Below are 20525 nucleotides of genomic sequence, written 5' to 3' on the forward strand. Positions count from 1 at the left end.
CGTATATACCAAGGTATGTGTTACATTTTTCGGATTGTTTTTGTCTGATAACGTTCAAGTATGTCAATATTGAAAGTGCTTGCTGTACCCCACAATTCAAACCCATATGTCCAAATTGGTATCAAGATTGATTTATAAATCCATAATTTATTTTCTACTAAGAGCCGAGATCTGTGTCCTATTAGCCACTACATGTTTTTAAATTTAAGGTCTAACTGCATTCACTTAGATTCGATATGTTTTACCCAAGTAAGGTGCCGGTCAAGATGAAGACCTAAATATTTACATTTCTGAGAACTTGGAATTAGAATATTAAAGATAGAAACATTTGGGCAGTTTTCCTTTCGAATGGTGAATGTGACATGCTTCGACTTTGTTTCATGTATCTTTATTTCTCAAGTTGTAAGCCAGGATTCGAGAAGAGTGAAATAATCTTGAATATAATGAGATGCAGTAGCATGATTTTCATGGACAGCAAGAATTGCAGTATCGTCAGCAAACATTGCAATGGTTGTATCTGCTGTAATTAGCAAGTAAACCGAACATATTATTGATGGGTTCAAGAATGCTTCCTTGAAGTACCCCTGATTTTATTGGGGAAAAAATCTATTAAAACTTCTTTATGTTTAACTTTGAAATATCTATATTCTAGATAAGATTTTAACACTACACAGAAAACCTTTGTTAAAAGCTTGACTGACATCGAGGAAAACTACTAAGCAGTATTTTGTGTTGTCTAAAGCATGACTTATAACATTAACAATTCTGCTTGCTTGGTCCACAGTAGCATGTTTCTCCAAAACCCAAATTTGTGATTTGGAATTTGATCATTTATGAACTGCTTCATTCTTTTTAAAAAGAGCTTTTCAAACACTTTAGAGAAAACGTGAAAACTGAATCTTACTTTACCTGTTGAAATTGTTATCTTTAACAATGTTCTTTTAATATGTTTTGCATATTCCTATTGTGTATATTATATTTTTTAAAAGCATTTATTTTTGCAAAATTGAAAAACCAGTTAAATATTTCACCAGAGCAAGTACTAGTTAAAAAATGGAGACAGTGCTTTTATGTTTAGTCAAATGAGTTAATTTTACTGTATTACTGATGTTAACTCTTTTATTCAAATATCATCTTGGTAAGTTTATTTTTAAAAATTAAGAAATGTAATATTTAATATTCTAAGAAAGTACATACATTTATTTTAAAAGAATTTTAAATGAGATTACAAAGTTAAATTTATCTTCTCACACATTTGATAAGTAATTGTAATTTTACAACTTAAGTTACATAGAGTAATTAAGATGTTTTGTGATTCTGGATCAATCACTGATTACGAGAAAGAAAAGACTGTTTACAGTGGTGACGAGAAAAAATTATTTTCCGTCAAGTTTTTCTTGTTTAATAGCCCCAAAGATTTATTGACAAATATATATTCATATACAAATCAAAAAATTATTTTATATTTAGCAACTTTAATATTTACTTGAGTAATTTATGGCTGTTATACATTGCAAAGCAAATATATAACACTACAATAAATATAAATTCAAAAAAATTTTAACACTACTATTTTGGTTTTTTTAAGTTTATCATAAGTCATTCATAAATATGTTAGTAGTCATTTTATCCATAAATTTATCAATTATAACATTACATGTAATTTGTCCTCTTAGAGCAAATAGATATTTAAATTGAATACACTTTTGAAGCTGAAATTCTTTGATTATAAACTGTAATTATTTAAAATGTTGTTCACCTCGTCGTCAGGGTACAGAATTTTTATTTTATTAAACATTTTTATTCTTTGTATTGGGGTGTATATGAAATAAATTTAATGTATGTGATTGTAATATCTCTCGTGTGAAAGTTGACATTAACTTGGCAAGTTGTCAACAACTCTGTCTTCTCTCATAACCTACAAGATAAAAAGAATTATTTTGATCATAAAATGACTGCATAAAGTCAATTTAAAGATCACTTAGAATGAAAAAAATACAATTTATATATGCTTTGAAATCAAAGAAAGATGTTTTGAGATGTGATGGTTGTGATATGATAACTAAATGGAATTATACATATATTTTTTTTATTTCAGTATTTGTTTAAAAATTATTTCTAAATAAATGCATTTCTTTAAACACCCTTATTTAATACAAGGCAGCACTAACAAGTGCAATAGATCAGACTTGCACAGCTGCTCTACCAATTGCTTCTCTATTACAGGAGTGTGATGCTATGAGATAATGATTGTTACCATAAACAAAAGGTTATACCAAATAATTATTGTTTATTGTTGGTCAGAAACATTTTTCAAGGATGTTATTTTTTATGTAGTAAATAAAACATAAAATTAGATGATAGTATATGTGGTATGTTTATAGATAATACCATTTTGCACTTTAGTTAACAGATCAAATGCATGAAATGTAACTGCAACCTGCTGATACCAACCTAATGCTATGGAAAGATATCCAATTATAAAATATCCCGATTTTTATATTTTTTCCATTAGTCTAGGAAACAACTGAAAATCAGTTGTTAGCTATGGACTTTTAAGCTATGGATTAGCTTAAAATATATTTTAGCTATGGATTATTAAGCATTTGAATGAAAAAAAATTATGCTTACTTAAGATAAGTGCTGTGGCTTACATGCTATAACCAGCAATGGTTCTGCTGGAAATATCCTTTTTAAATTTATAGATTAGTATGATGAAATGTGGTTTATACTTGTATTTACGTAAAATCATAGAATGTATACCATTTATTTACTAAATATTTGAAATTACACATTAGAAAATCTTTTCAGGACTTTTCAAAGTCTGGTTGGTAAACCAGACTACAAAGTCCCTTCCCAAAGGTATTACAGGTCTGCAGTATTATAGAAAATGAACTAAATTATAGTCCTGAAAAGAACCGGAAGCATTTTATTATTAGCAGTTTTATTACTACTATTGAATTACACATTTTTATCCAGATATGGTGCAGTCTACTTTGCAGCTGTTTTAAATATTGTTTATAAATTTAAAATGGAATATGTGTTAAATTGAAAAAAAAAAAATGTTCTTTAGTAACTCAAAATATACTCGGTGTATATTTAAAGTTAGCTGTGATGTAGATAAAATTTTTACAATTTTTTTCTTAAAATGAACTTTACTATAATTGGTTATAAAAGTTTCATATTGAAAAAAAGTTCTTATTAGAAGAGGAGTAGAATCCCCATAAAAAAATTCCTGTTTTATTTACTCTCTTCTATAAAGTATCTTGTAAGTAAGAAAATGTGAAAAGAAAAATCTTTCTTTCAAGGGACAAATTTAGGTAGGATTTCATAAAATTTTGTAGACAATAATTATTAAACATTATATGAATTTTACCACACAACTTCAAATTTTTATTCAAAACATTTGTTGGCAGAAAAATTATTGAACGACCAATCTTTAATGGAACAGGAACAATTAATCTACTGTTGACACAAAAATTATATATACTTCACTATATTAGCCATTAATAATAGAATGAAAGTAAAAATAATAATTATACACTGCTATGTTACTTAACAAATTCATTAATACTTTAGTTTGAAGCTTTGTAAGATAAAGACTATGCAGCCATATTCAAAACGTTACATCTTTTTGGTAATTTTTTTCTGCATTCAATGGAGTTAAACCATCATTTTTCATTACTTTTGAAAAGTATGTAATGTGTTGCAAATGAAAAACGTTCAATATACTTTTGAAATGAAGCCTTCAGACTATTTTCAAAGCCTTCTGTCAAATAGCTTGATTATGATGATTAATTGCCATTAAAAAGGAAACTCTTTTACCAATTGCAATAAAATTATTACACAAGGTAGCTTACAGTATTGACTTAGCTCTTAAAAATTGTTTTATTCTTAACAATAAGATATTTTATAAATTACATAACATCCGTAAACACAGAACAAAATTGTTCAGAAAGTAATTTAACTTGTTTTGAAAATGGCTAGATAGTCTTTATTTTTCAGTCTTTTCTGGTTAGCATTGCATATTATTGAATCTTACAGCAAATTATATACTTATATTATGATGTTATTGTTTATTCTCTTAGTAATATGTTAAAATTCAAGAAAATCGATTGGAAAATTTACAGTAAAAAAGTAATGCATATTCCTTCATTCCAGACTGTCTTAGCTCACGCTTGATAGTTTGTAATTTTTCTGTATCTCTTTGAATGGCTTTTTTAATACTTAGTATTTTTTTTGTATATTCATTTTAAGAATAAGAATAAAATAAAAAAATGTTTAAGTAAACTTAATAAAATAGAAATTACCAAAAAAATGCACTAAAGAATAATTTTTTTTTAAATTTTACCTTTTAGTAATTAAAATAAGATGAAAAACAAAAGTTAATTACCCTTAATTTGGCATAAGTTTCAAAAAGTAAAAATTTTAAGAACTGTTTGAAGTGTATTTTTTTAAACATTGTTTTATTTAACTATTTATTAAATTCTAATAATATTTTACTGACAAAGCATGTGTAATTTTGAAAAATATTAAAATTATTAACTTATAGTATTTATATGTATAGTCATATGATTTCATAACAATTTCCTGACACCTTTGTATATGTATTTTTAACCTAAAACTCTTACCCAGGTGACATAAGAAGTTTTATTTTGAAATAAATTTTTTTTAAATAGATTTTACTTTTGTGGAAGATGGCTTCTGCTGTTCTAAATGTTTGTGAACTTGTAGATCTAGCTATTGGTGTACCAGATGTAAGTTTTGTTTCTGAAATGAAATTAACTAAATTTTTTTTAATGTAAGTTTACTCGTATTTGATGTACTGTGAAGTAGACATTATAGAAAGAATCAATATCACTTTATTACTTACTATTCAGTATATTGTTTTCTTTGATTTCTTTCCTTTCATAAAAACGTTTTTGGGTTTATTAAATTACCCATTCAAAATGAAGTGAATAAGTGACATTTATAAAATTTATTAAATGCATTATTGATTATAAAGAATACAAATTAGTAACATGGAAAAAATTAACTAGATAGTAGAAAAAAATAATTGAGTAAACTATGCAAGGAGAAATCTTTTCACATCGTAAAATAGCAAAACAACCTTAATCATTTTGATAAACTTCAAAGTAAAATGGCAGTGACTTGTTTATTAGCAAGACTTTATGTCTGGTGACTCGACTTTGAGAAGATATGATTTGTAGTGCAGTCTTAGGAGATATTGTAGGCTAAACCAGAATTTCATTTTTGAATGTATTTTGAGCCACTGAAGATGACTATAAAGGTAACTGAATTTTGGAGTAAATATGTTTAAAAACATTCTATTATAAAACTTTGTTGTGTTTTTAACAAAAAGTTTAAATTTCAATTTTTCTCAGGGGAGGTTGGGAAGAGTTAAATTAAAAATTTTGTAATTATAAGGACAGCTCATTTTTGACATCTTTTTGTTATTAATTTTTAACAGATAAATATCTGTTCTCTTCATTGTTGATAATCTATGACCAGTGAAAGTGATCAAAGAATGCTTTCTAATCATTTTATTTTTAAATATGAAACCCTCATATATAAAAATTGCAACTGAAAAAATCATTTTTATTCTGTGATAAATTTTTAAGTGATTTTGATTAATTATGTTTTTTGATATTTAGGTCAATGCAATAAGCATTGAGTTATTGCAAGCAGTATTTCATATTATTCTTACAAAATTTGGTATCTCTCAACTTAAAGTAGAATTTGAAGGCCAGGATGCAAAACGAATTAAGGTAACTTATTATGATTAATATGTTGGTAGCAACATCAATCGATAACATTGCTTAGTTGTTTAACAATCTGTTAATCGCTGTTAATCTGTAGTTTATGTTACAAATTGCTATTTAATTTTAAATTAATTTATTTTAATTTTACCCATTAATTACAAATTAATTAGTTAAGATGTTAATTGATGTTTGTAACATTTGTTAAAAATGTAATTATTGCAAATTTGTTTATGTATCACCATTTTTAGTCACAACTTTATATCATATATTTTCGGGTTAATTTTTTTTGTGTACGCATTTAAAGCAGCAATGCGCAGATAGTTACTTTTAGTTTATTTATTGCAATTATCCCTCTCATCAGATTTATGGGGCTTCACACAAGTGTTTAATATTGTTTTAGTTGAATTGAACAGTGTTATTGTGTACATTTTTCACTTTATAGAGGTTCTGCAATTAGGCCTCCATTTTTTACTTTGCCTGATGTCTACAAATACGTGAAAAAGTTTTGCAGTGAAATTTGTTTTTGTGCCCCAACTGTATGAGGGTTCAGTTGTTTTGTTTAAACAGTGACAACTGCAAGTAGCTTGCCACTGATCGAGAACTTGACAGATTGCATGACAAGTGCATGACAGATTAGTGATTGGAGGTTCACTATTCATTCTTATCTTGAACATGAGGATTTATGGAAATTCATCTTGGGCGATACATTAGCTATCACAAACAAATATAATATGGCCAAAGCCAAGGCCAAATTTGTATTAGATGTGGATATTAGTAATTATTCTCTCATCAGAGACTGTATCATTATCTCATTAGGAAATTTTCTTTGAGCAAAGCCTTTTACTTGAAAATAGTAAAAGGTGGAAATCTTGTTTCATTGCTAAAATGGAACATAACTGTTCATATCTGTATAGCATAACTGTACTTCTTTGTTTTTCAAAGCTATCAATTCAAATAGAAACACTTCTTTCAACAATCAAATTTATCGTTGAATTTTGTGGCATATCAAAGTACACAGGCGTTCGTTATTGGTGGTAGTTTGAAATTGACTTTTAAACATATCATTGAAATTCTATAAGCTTTTCTTCATATACATCTGGCAATCTTTGACTTTACTACACAAGCTAATGACTCCACATAAATTATACACTTTAACAGCAATGACCACTAAAACATTTTCTTCCTATCTATAATATGGCAGTGATTGTCTTCACTAGTTTGAAACCTAATCCTGTAAATTTTCTAACAGAGACTAGATTACAACAGTAATCTAGTGAAAGTGTAATTTAAAATTATTTTTTTTATGGGTTTGTAATTTTTTTATACAGAAAATGAAAGAAGAAGCAAAACCAAATATGACTAAGTTTTTGAATTACAGTATTGTAGAACCAACAGAGAATGAAGACGCATTTAAAAATGTAAGTTAAATTTTTTAACAAAAACCTTTTTCAAATATTTTTGAGTTTATTGATAATTTCTTCATTTCTATTTATAGATATCTTTAAAAGAAAATGTCTTTTGCATTTTACATTTAAGTAAGTTTATTGTGTTAAAAAGTGTTTCTGAAAATGTTGATTTGGTAACTTAAAAAGTGCATTTTATTTTACTTCAGAAAGAGTACACATATAATAACAGAGTTGAATGTGTTTAATTTCACCTGACACTCCATGACAGAGTGTTAGCTTCTCTGTCTGTCATCAGAAAGGTATTGATTCTATCAAATAGAAATGGGAGCAATGCTGGATCAAAAATATACTTCTTATATTATTATCTAAAAATTAAGCAAGGATATTATTTCTTCATCTTCATAAACATATATGTTCTTTACAACCACCTCATAAATTAAAGTAATTAGATTTGTTATAGAATGTAAAATAAGTGAAAAATCTATTCATCCTCTAATTTATGCAGAAATATTCTTTGGAAGATATTTGATGCAGGTCCTTTCTCAAGCTCAATAAAACATATTATCAGAAATTCTTTTTTCGGAAGAAAAAATTCACTAAGAAATTTCAATGTATTTTGGATTGTTAGCTAATAATGCAATTATAAAGAAAACTAGGTACTTTGGCATTAACCAGCATGCATATTATTTATTTTACAAAATTAATGTTAATAAGGCACAATGTAAATATAAGGTACTTGTGCATTAGCCGGCACACGTATTATTTTGCATAATTTTCTTATTATTATGAATTTATTTATCTAATGCTAGTTGTTAATGTGCAAGTATCTAAATAATCAAAACATTACTGATAATTAGTCAAGGTTAGCGAGCAAAGTGCGCGTAAGTATTTTTTTTTTTAATCTCTGGGACCACTGTTAGGACAGAGAATAAGATGAATGTTTTGTAGTGTGTGGAAATGCCATGCCTGACCAGGATTTGAACATGGTACCTCCGGATGAAAGGTTCCAGGTTTGAATCCTGGTCAGGCATGACATTTTCACACGCTACCAAACATTCATTTCGTCCTCTGAAGCAATACCTAACTGTGGTCCCTCTGCTCACTTCACTCACTAACTTCATCTAATTAATGTTAATTATATATGTTATTCTCCAAAATTGGGAGCAATTAATCAAATTCACTGGTATTATGAATCACCGGATTAAACAAAAAATGATATGGTATGAAATTATTTAAACAATTTTTTTTATAAAAAAAAAAAAAAAATTAATTTTTTTTAAAAACATTACTTAAAATTACTTAAACTTCTTTTATGACTAGCGTTAGATAAATAAAACATGCATAATAATAAGAAAATTATATAAAATAGTATTGTGCCGGCTAATGCATAAGTACCTTTATTAACATTAAGTGCATTATTAACATTAATACTAAAGGATAAAAAACTTCTAAAGAAAATTCTACTACTGATTCATTCACTTTAAAGGGAATTTACGGCATGGTACTAAAGCATATAAATCAAATTTTCACAACATTGATACTTAAAAAAATAAATAAATTCTCATTTGTGCATTTGTGATTATGTTCCTTGGGTAGTTAAAGCATGAAATTACTAGCTATTGGAATGAGATAATTCTGATTAAAAGGAAAATATATTAATTGAATATTAAAGGGTAAATTAAATGAAATATTTTATAAATAAAATAAATTTATTCATTTGATTTAAATTTTTGTGAAAATATCTTCCTGTCTAAAAAATAGTATTTCTAGTTACATAAGAAAATATTTGTAGAATTTGTTGTGCAAAAAAATTCATATTCTGTACTGATTGATCAATACAGTAAAAAGAAAAGAAAACAAAAATTAAATGGATTATTTTTTGTTTAAATTTTTTATTCTTAGTCACTTCGCAGAAAACATTTCTGTAGATAAGATTTTTAAAAAAATTTAGAAAGACTGAAGCATTTTCTAAAATATTCAAAAATATGTTTCCTAAAATGCTAAATACATTGAGTTTGTTTACTTAACTCATTCTATTGAAAAAAAAAAAAATCTTTTATTATCATTTATCTCTTTAAGTTATTTCTAATGAATGATTTTTGAAACAATTATTACGTATTCAAGAATTAATAATTCCATTTTTTATTGTAAGTCCAGTTTTTCTATTAAATATTTAGTTTAATTTTTAATGTAATACTGATTTAAATTTTTTTATGCTAATAATGTTCTTGATAAACTCAGGTCATAATGAACAGAAACTGTGAATGTTTGAGTCTGAGTGTTTTACTTACCATTTCATCCTTGTTAAAATATATAAAGCATGGCCAAAGTCTTAATCAAGAGAAAAAAATAAAATAAAATCTAATGCTGAAAACTTATCCTAGGGTATTTTCAAGAGTTATTCATGTAACCATACATGTCCCATAAAAATAATCTTGAATTTATCATTGATTTGAATATTTTTGAAAATGATAATAAGAAAATAAAATTTTATATTATTATATTTCAATAAACATTTTAATGAAAAATAGTGTTTAGATTCCTTATTAATAACTTTTCTTTAATTTATTTACAGGAACAAAAACAGATTAAAGATAAAATGAAACAGTTTGAATTTCAAAGACTTGAAAATAAGGTTTGTTTTTAAAGTATTATAACAAATAGTTATATTTATTACTTAATTCAATCTTAAGTACAAAAGTAAATTATAAAATTAATGATATTGTATTTTTCTTGTGATTTTTTGTGAATTTGTGAAAGTCTTATCTCTGTACCAATAAAATAGAGAAGTGGTTTATCTATTTTGTAATGCACAATACAGTGTCCTGAAAGTCTGGAAATGGCTTAATTATATATAAAAAACTGACTGTGAGTATGTCCAGAATAAGTTGATATTGTATAAAAGAAACTACTCTGTTGTGTTTGGAATTATCGTCGGCCATCTTGAATTCAACTTTATGTTTTTAATTGGCATGATCAATCATATTACATGATTTCAATGTAGATTTTAATGGGAAAAACTTAAGTGAAAACTCCATGTTGATAGGTTCATCCACGTTTTAGTTATTGACTGAAATTGACGATATTGTAAGAAATATTGTTCCAATTTTGTTAGAAATTTCTTTATTTAATATCATAATGATAAATATTGATATTTTGTAATTTAAACAAAAATAAAGAATAGAATATTTGCAGTGATTTTGGGTTTGTATACTGTAGTTAAAAAGTTGGCATGAACGCAGTTTGTTAACTCTAACTTATTTTAGAAGGTTATTAAACACCATAAATTCATTTTAGTGTAAATTTTATTATTCTACACTTATAAGTAGCACAATCTGAATGCCTCACTATGGTTTTTTTTTATTATTACTCACCAAAATTTAGAAAGTTTAAACATATAGATGCAGTTCAGTTGATCATGAATCTTATAATTCCAAGTGTTAGCACTGCAAATAGTAAAGTGACAGCAACAGGATGTAGTAGAAAGAATCCAGTCATCAGTTCAGCAATCCATCCCCAGCCTGCATATCAAGAGATTTCTAAACTTTGATGAACATTACTTAAAAACATTATTTTAAATAGAAAATAATAAATGTTATTTATTCAGGGTATATATTTCTTAATAAAATAATAATTTTTATTGCTGTTTTTATACAGTCCAGAGTATTTGTTTTAGTATTTTCATTGATATCGTGTACTTAATGTAAAATTAAGAGTCTACTACCTGACCATCAGTGCTTGTTTTAATTATCGATCACTTTCACTATATTAATTCACTAAATGATCGATTAAGTTAACTTTAGTTCTCTTAAAGTCTCTTAGGTTAGTTTGAAGAGGTCATCGGAAAGAGAAGAAGAAGAAGATGAAGAAGATAGAAGACCGTCTATGCGACCCAACGTCCCGGACGGGAGTCCGGGAAAGAGCCCAGCAGAGATGCATCCTGAAGGGCAGCCAACAAAGAAGTGGATGAAGAGCTTCTACTTAACCTTTTCCTACACAACTTACAATTAAATCAGCAATTGCGACTTATTCCGGAGAAGGGCTCCCTCCAAATAACCAATGCCCCCTTGTGGCGTGTTTCTGCTAGCCAATAAAGCGTTAGTACCGAGAGGACTTCAGTGGACGGACAGAAGGGGAATCATGTCGGGAGCACGGGTTTTAAAAGCCTAGCCTCCTGCGGTCTGACCCAGAATTGGGTGTGATAACGCTGGACATGAATGGACACGGAACGCTATACAAAATCCGTCCATAAAACTAAAAGAAACCACTAAAATCATACCCGACATTAAAATAAACCCATAAGCACGTCCGAATAATAGATAGATACAGCAGCAAGGGACATTGTCCAGGCTCTGCGTTTTCGAAGGGAGAAATGAAACTCCCGCCACCTTTGCGTTCCACGTTTCGTTCCATCTTAGGTTAGCTCTATTGAGGTAAAAAAAAAAAATTTTTATGATTATTATATTTGGTGTTCATTGCTTGTAACTAACATTCATTTCTTCAGTATGAAAATTAATCATGATATAAATTTTTAAAAAATCTTATAAATCTGTATCATTCTTAATCAGGTTAGATTGCTAACGACACATGTTGAAGCCCTCACAATGTTACCAGCAGCTGATGAAATGATTGAAAAACTTCGAGTACAGCCAGATGCTACACCTGTGTTAGAGATGTTGCATAATGTAGCATTAACAAAACGAGTATCTGCCCTTGAAGAAGAAAACAATAAGGTGGATTTGCATAAATATTTTATTTTTTATTTTAATGCATAATGTATATTCTAATAATTCACTTAATACATTTATTAATTATAAATATATATATATATATATATATAATTAATACATTTATTAATTATAAATATATATATATATATATATATATGGTAACATTTAATACCTTTCATTGGAATGTTAATTATTTTTAGAGGATAAACACTAGATTATGTTTTCTACTAGCTTGTATACTTTTTTGTCATTATCATTATGTACAGGTGAATCAAAGAAAACAGGAAATTTTGAAAGTTGTGTTAATAGCCGTGGGCGATTGGTACCACTTGATAAGTGGCGCCAGCCTCTCTAACCTAACCTGCAATTTAGTTGTCATGGATCCTTGGAGTGGTGCGCAACGTGCATTTGCTATCAAAGCGTTTTACAAAAGCAATGACAGTGTGGAGGGAGCGTAGAGAATTTCACCGTCATTTTAATCTGGGACGGCACGACCGTGTTCCATCAGCACATGCAATTAAAACATGGATATCTAATTTTGAGGAAACTGGTTCGGCAATGAGAAAGAAACCTCCAGGCCGTGAGCGAACCATCCGTGCACCACAGAATGTTCAAGCTTTACAAGATGCTGTCACACGAAGTCCACATCGGTCAATCTGTCGTCTCTCAGCATCTTTATAATTGCATAGTTCAAGTGTTCAAAGAATGTTAGTGAAGAATTTGCAATTCCATCCATACAAGTTGCAGATCGTCCAGGAACTGAAACCAAACGATGCAGTTGTGCGAGCACAATTCTGTAGTGTAATGCTTCAGAAGATAAATGATAACGAAGAGTTTGTTCACAAACTGTGGATGTCAGACGAAGCGCATTTCCACCTCAGTGGATTTGTTAACAAGCGAAATTTCAGATACTGGGCACAAGAAAATCCTACACAGCTACACAGCGTCCGTTGCACAGCCAGAAAGTGACCGTGTAGTGTGCTATGTCATCTTACGGTGTTATAGGCTCTTATTTTTTTGAGGATGACAACGGTCTTGCGATTACAGTGACGTCGGCTCGTTACGTAGCCATGCTTGAAACCTTTGTTATGGAACAACAAAGGAGATTTCCACCAATTCTTAACACAGCCTGGTTTCAACAAGACGGAGCAACGTCACATACTGCACGAATATAGATGGCAGCTGTACGCCGATTGTTTGGACAACATGTCATTTCACGAAAGGGTGACATTAGATGGCCTCCCAGATCGCCTGATCTCTCAGCTTTTTATTACTTTTTGTGGGGTCACCTTAAAAGCAAAGTGTTCCACAGTAGACCTGCTACAACGGAAGAACTGAAGGCAAAGATCCGAGAAGCAATTGCGGAAATTCCAGTTGAGATGTTACGTCAAACCATGAACAATTTTAACGAAGAGACTTCATGAGTGTTTATGTAGAAGAGGAGGTCACCTGCAAGATGTCATCTTTAAAAAATAAACTAAAATGTATGTATCCTAAAATGGCAACATTTGTACAATTACATGAAATAAAATTCATTTCCTAAAATAAATTTTTCATTGACATTATTTAATTTTTTAAATTTCCCGTTTCTTTGAATCACTCTGTATAAATAAAAAGATACTTTTGCTAATATTTTATTGGGCATAATGATCCTTATGACTGAATCTGATATTAAGACTTACTTTAAATAGAACAGATCTGAATATACTACATAGTAAAACTGTGCACACATAAAAATGCTTTGAGATTGATTGAAGAAAAAGAAAAAAATATGTACAGGATTAGTGATAAACTGTGAATAATCTGGCATAGTGAATATATAATTTTAACTTTTTCAACTATTTCTGTACATACACATTCTATGTTGGTATTTAATTATTTATTTATTATACTTTTCTGAACATAGAAAAGCAGTGATTACAGACATCAACAATGAAAGCAAACATAAATAACATAAACTATTTATATATATGTAACAATTTGATTATACACATAATTAGATTAAACATGTACTAGATACTGAATCTAGAAGTTATGTATTGCATTACACTCATAGCAGGACTATTTTATTAATTCAGCTTTTTCTGTTAATAGATGGCTTCTCTTATTGAGCTTATGATTAGAGAACAGAATAAGGTAAGATCTGTGATTATAAAAAACTTTCCTGACTCTAAGTTGGATGCTATAGAATGGTAAGTTACTTTCACCACATAAAAGTAATGTTAAATTTTCTCAGTAAAAGTAAGCATTAAATGTTAATTGTAATGAGTCGTAATGTTAAATGGACTTGATTGTGATATCTTAAAATTTTATGGTGGTTTTTTTTTTATTTTATAACTATAACAGTTTTTTTTCTACTTTGTGTATTAATTGAACTGTAATGTCACTGGGCAGTATTGCAAAATGTATTTTTTACTGGATGAATTTTTTAATTCTAATTTCTTATTTATTAGATTTTTATTTAGAGGAAGGTCTTCCCAAAAATGAAGAAAAAAATTATTTCTATTTTCATAGAGCAAACTCTTCTCGATAAAATTGTACATTTGTCTTATTTTTTACGTTTAGTTTTTTCTCTTCTTTGTTAAAAATTCAGTAAAAATAAAAACAATATCATAATCACAGCGTAATAGTTTTCTTGATAAAATTATATATTTATCTTATTTTTTACATTTAGTTTTTTTTTTTTTTTTAAAATTGAGTAAAAATAAAAATGTTATCACAGCAACAGTTTTCTTTTTCACCAAAGAATTTTGATTTTCAAACTTTAACAGTTTGTTGAGGAACTGAGTTCACCAATAAGTAACTTTATCTTAAAAAGCACTGCTTCATTATATAAAAAACACTGAGGTTGGTCTTCTACAGTGTTTTTAGAGGCTGAAATAGAATGATAACAAAAAGCCTATCTAATTAGTCTTGCATTTATAGCAATCTAGCTGACCCAGCAATGCTTCTCCATTGCTAGATTTGAGTATATATATAGATTAAATGAACACAAATGAAAGTTTGATAAAACATTAAAAAACTGAACATTATGGAACTTCATAAAATTTAACCTTTCCCTTTTTCCCTTCTTCCCATCCTCCCTTTTTTGCATCTTCCCCATTTCCCTTCTCTTTTCCCCTTTTTCCATTTTTTTGCAAAAATATCTCTTTTCATATAAGTAATATATATTCTGAAATGAGCCAAATTTGACATTAAATGCAATTTTTCAAAATATCTCAACCCCAGAGCTATTTAGCGGGTACATTTTTTGCAGAGATATTTATTTCCATGTAAATAACACATATTCTGAATATGAACCAATATTGGACCGTAAATACAAATGTTTTTGAAGTATCTTGTCACCACGCCACCTAGTGGGTTGAAGGGTTGAAACTAATTCAGAAACCTTCGCGGGCGTGCGCACAACAACTCGCCAAAGTTTCATTTTAATTGAATGAATGGTATAGGAATGCATATGGGACAAACAAACAAACATTTGTCTTTATTTATATAAGATTTGATGAGGGAAAAAATGTTTCAAAGAGAATCATAAGTGCTACAGTATTTTGTTGATTGAAATTTTGGATCTACTACTTTTTCTTCTTTGGAGATGGGAAGAGTTTTTCTTCTGGACAGATAAGCATAGAATCATCCAGGAGGAATAAATTATTGAAGCAAATTGAAGTAATTCAGATTTATACATTGAACAGAAAAAAAAATTAAGGATATAATTCTAAAAATAGAAGTACTAAAGAAAAGTAGGAAAAGGGGAACCTAAATGAGGACCACATTTATTTGGTGTAGAATTTTTCCATACATCTTGCCTTTTTCTTTAATCATAATTTTCAACAATTATGTTTTTCAGGAATCTTTGATCTATTCAAACTAAATTAAAGACTTAAAAAAATATATATGCAAAATTTCATTACTTTTAAGACTCTGACTTTGAAAAAGTAAATACTATGGCTTCAAATAGTTTAAAAAAAGTATTTCCTTTGTTATCCCTAATTTTTATTATTGATCAAAAGATATTTTAAAATCTTAATGTGAAAGAAATGTTGTTTTCGTACTCAGTTTTCTTCAATACCAATTTCATGTAATGATTTTACTAATCAAGTTATGATTTTTGAAAATATATTCATACTTTTCACCCCTTCTGCATGTTCACCCTTTTGCCATGATTTTAGAGGATGAAGGTAATATTTTAGTAATTTTTATTCAGGATTGTAATAAAAACAGTAGCAATATATAAGGTATAAAAACGTTTTTCATAAAATTACAGTATAATGAAATCATTATTTTAAAAGAAAACTCCCCTTAAACTAAAAAATTAGTTTTGCTGAAGGAATTCATCATATACAAAACTTTATTTCATCAATAAAGTTTGCAGAAATTAAAAAAAAATTGTATCTCAAAATCTACTAGAGATAATCAAACTAGTATTTTTTTTTTTTAAATTACCAACTCAAAAAGTTTTTTACATACCTTAGAATGTTTCAATATGAGCTCTGTGGGTCGCACTGCAAACATCGAGCTGATAATAGACTTCTACCCAGGTTCACTGGATCATTGCAGGCGTAACTGTGGCAATAGCAGCATCTGTTTTCTTAAATGTTTTGGCATAATTGTAGGATTGGGGATCTCAGCAACACAATGTAATTATTGAGTATATCAGAGGTTCCCCAAAAATAAACATGTGATGCCTGATCGTGTGATTAGCCCATTCTTTTTTCACGTGTCTACTATCATGGGGAATGCTTATTTAGACATGCTACAACTGTACGTTTTCCTGCAAGTTGACCAAATTTAAAAAGAAAATAACATTGATGAAATGTTTCAACAAGAAAGCCCCCACACTTTAGTCTAGGTGTTCAACGTGCTCTCAAATAAAGATTCCTTAATCGGTGGATTGGTAGGACTGGTCCTGTGCTTTGGCCTTTGTGACGCCCAGATTTGACATCCCTAGACTTTTCTATGGGAATACTTTAAAAACATTGTCTGCAGTGAAAAAAATCAGGGACGTACAATATTTAAGATAATGGATCACTGCTGCTATTGTTACGCTTGGATGATTCAGCGGACCTGAGTAAAAGTCGATTATTGGCTGGGTGTTTGCAGAGTGACTTACACAGCTCATATTTCAATATAAGCTGCGTAAGTCACTCAGATGCGTAAGTCTTGTTAGATGTACAGAGTACATCTAACAAGAGTAGCCAGGAGAACATGGTCAAACATATTGGTAAATGCATAGAAGTGATAAACATCATTTTGAACACCTTCTGTATATTATTATGTACATGTTTGCCAATAAACTATTATTTATAGACAACTAACTGAACTTCTTTTAAGTTGAACACTGTGTTTCAAAAGCCATGTAAACATATTGAAATAAATTAGAACATTTTTCTTTACTGACCCATCAATCCCCTATTTTAAGAAAAAATAATTTCTTAAGGAGTGTAGACATCACATAATATATGACTATGTAAGAGTGTGAGGTGGTGATGAGTTTCACCTGTAAACTTGTCTTGGCGTAAGAAAAAAAATTACCCAAAAATATTTTACAATTAAGGAAAACTCATTTCTTTTACAATTAATTTTAAAATTTGAACATTTTTAAATCTTGAAAAAAGTTTGAAAAAATTATACTGTAGTTTTCTATTGTTATGAAAATGAAAGTAAAAGCACAAACACAGTAAAGTAACAACTATATGCAATATACTCTATGATTAAAAGGTCCTGTTACCCATTTTTAATGTATGGTAATCTTTTCCTAATGAAGGGAAATTTGATTTGTGATGTGAGATTGTTAATTTGTAATATGATGTACTCTCTATACAAATCTGTTTTAAGAATTGTAAATTTTAGTATTGTTTGAGAATACACATTTTCTTTGCAACAATAGATTTTCATTCTTGAACAATATTTTGCAACAAAATCCTATATGAGAGTGAAAGAGTCTTTTCAAATAAAAATTGCTGATGTTCTGTTTTCTGAGAAAATAGTAATTTCTAGGGTAGTGAACCATTTTTGAGAGACAGGTACTGTTCATAACAGAAAATGTCATGTTGACATTCTTTTTTGACAGATGTGTGGTAAGATATTAGATGTGAAAAAAGGTAGCTCAATCTCCAAAGAAAAATTTTATAAAAACTTTATTTGCAAGTCGATTTGTTGCATTAAAGTGTTGAGAGATCTGCTAAGAAAGTAGAATAGATCGATATTTTGTAATCCAGTAGCTACAGCCTGTAAATGTAATTGATTGGGATATTGCTGGAGATTTTCAAGTCTTTCATAGATGATAATTGAGTAGAAATTTTAAATGCAATGTTCTTTAATGATGAAGCTGGATCCATTTCTATATACATATATCTTAATATTTACTGTGTTTTGGTCGTTTAAATTTCATTTAGAATTAAATTTTATTAGCACAGTGGTCAGTTTGTTAATGAATTATTTTATACATATATAAGTTGTATTTTTATTGTATTTTAAGTTGTATTGTTTGTTCAAGATGTTAATATTTGCATTTAATTATTTACAGTGATAAAGAAAATACGTTTGTTGACACTCTTGCTCACGGTGATCTTTCCAGTAAACCAGAAATTAAACAAATTATAATGACGCAAGATAAAATCCAAGAAATCATTCACAAGATTTTACAAACTCTGGAGGGATATAATATTGATGGTATGATTTTATGTAAAGAGATTCAGAGAGTTAGATTCAGAAAGTTATAATTTAAGAGAAATCAAATGTTACTAAAACACCTTGGCATTCTGGGTGATAACATCCAGTAAAGGATGCTGCCTAGGATTAGAGATAATATTGCCTACCTCCAGTCTTATTTCATACACTACCCTACCCCCTCTTCTCTGGGGGATTCTACAAAATCTCCAAATTATTGGCAAATTTCAAACCTGCCTTGGAATTAGAATAGGAAAGTGATATCTGCAGTGGATAGTCTCCTAACAAAACCTAACTAAGTCTCCTAACTTGGAAAGGAGATTAATTTAAAATAGGAATGTGGGATATTAGAAGATTAAGGAACAAAGAAAATTAAGTGGTGAAAAGGAATAAAATGCAGCAGTATGGATGGTGCTGCAACACCAGAAACAAACAAGAAGTTCAATGTTTAACAAAATATTATCATATATAATGATGTTTAAAGATCTTAGTGAGTTTTCATTGCCAGGAATTAAATAATAAAATTGAAAGTTACTAAATGATAAATGAGAGACAAAATAAAATATATAGAAGAAACTTTTAAGTGTATACATAGAATTACAAGAAGGTTATAAGACAGTCCTGGTAGTATATAATTAAGATGAAGAGAAAATTTCATAAAATTTTAACACAGTGGACTACACGACTAGGTCAGGATAAATGAGAGTTGTGATTTGTTGCGGTGTGGGATTTCAGTGCAAGATTTGGAGATACAGTAAATGGCGGTATTGTTGAAAGTAACAGTGAACCAGTCCATAAGAAAAGTGATAGAATATAATTCAATTTTGTTGTTTCTAATAATTTGTAAGTCAGTAACCATGTTCTGTGTGCATAAACATGTACAGAAATACCTTAGAAATGTTCTATGGCTAAAGGAAATGATAAAACGGAATTTGAAAAGAAATTTTAAAGTGAAGAAGTTTGGAATTAAGCAAAAAGATAAATTGAATGAGGCTGCCAGTTTGGAGTGAAAAACTTATGAATAAAAAGAGAACTTATCAAAAATATTTAAACCTGTTTAAAAGAATATGTTGAATATTATTACAATTCAGATTTAGTAAAGATGGTAGTTTGAATGTAAAATGTGAGGTGATGTTGAATAAGATGTTCACAAATTAAAGATTATCATACAGTAAAAGAATTAAATTAAGGAGTAAATAATAACTTGAATTTTAATTCAATTTAGGAGGAAAAATGACAGCTGGTCATTTTTTACAATTTATAGGCTGAAGATAAATGACTAAAAAAATCATGATAAATCTTTCCTAATAAGACTAGAGGGAGTGTGGCCTGACGTATAATGATGTTTTAGAATCGCCAAAAGATTAAAAACATTATAGGCAGTTTGTCCTCTGAATTAATTAAATGTGCATCGAGGAAATTTTTAAGGTGCTTTCTTAATTTTATTAATATTTGTCAGAATGAGTTTGTATGATTCGACTTCAGACAGTGATTTTTCTACTTTTTAAGAAGAATAAGAAGAAATAATTGAGTAATTATAAATGCATCTGCCTGCCGAACTAAAGTGACAAAATAACTGCCAAAATTACTTCAAAGAAATTGAGTAAAATAACATGTTATTTTTTTAGAAATGTCAAGCAGGTTTTTCACCATAGAAAATCCTGTTCAAATAATGTCATTCCTTTATTTGAGTTGTTAAGAAACAAAGGGAATTTAGTATTCCAAGTTGTAACTATTATAGATATGCAAAGGCCTTCGGTAAAATCTGTCTGTTTGAAAATTTTACTTAAGAAAGGAATAATCATGTAACTAATTAGAATATTGTAGGATGCATAAGAAGGCACAGTTAGTAGAGTGGCAGAAGTTAGTTCCATAAGGGCTCCATCTTACAGTCCATTGTCACCTATTTTATTTAATCTGTTTATTGATGATATCATATGAGTATATGAATGGTATTA

General features: G+C 28.7%; 1 protein-coding gene across 1 annotated transcript in view; it reads left to right on the forward strand.

Moving 5' to 3' along the window:
• Positions 1-4697: 4697 nt before the first annotated feature.
• LOC142330678 (uncharacterized) overlaps positions 4698-20525 on the forward strand; it is a 53477-nt gene continuing 37649 nt past the window's right edge. Inside the window, exons 1-7 of the mRNA XM_075376124.1 lie at positions 4698-4757; positions 5655-5768; positions 7091-7180; positions 9744-9803; positions 11737-11901; positions 13993-14090; positions 18425-18570. Coding sequence (XP_075232239.1) covers positions 4698-4757; positions 5655-5768; positions 7091-7180; positions 9744-9803; positions 11737-11901; positions 13993-14090; positions 18425-18570 — 733 coding nt within the window. The remainder of the gene's footprint in view (positions 4758-5654; positions 5769-7090; positions 7181-9743; positions 9804-11736; positions 11902-13992; positions 14091-18424; positions 18571-20525) is intronic.

The sequence above is a fragment of the Lycorma delicatula genome, chromosome 9, assembly GCF_047948215.1.
Source record: "Lycorma delicatula isolate Av1 chromosome 9, ASM4794821v1, whole genome shotgun sequence".
In the NCBI taxonomy this organism is placed as follows: Eukaryota; Metazoa; Arthropoda; class Insecta; order Hemiptera; family Fulgoridae; genus Lycorma; species Lycorma delicatula.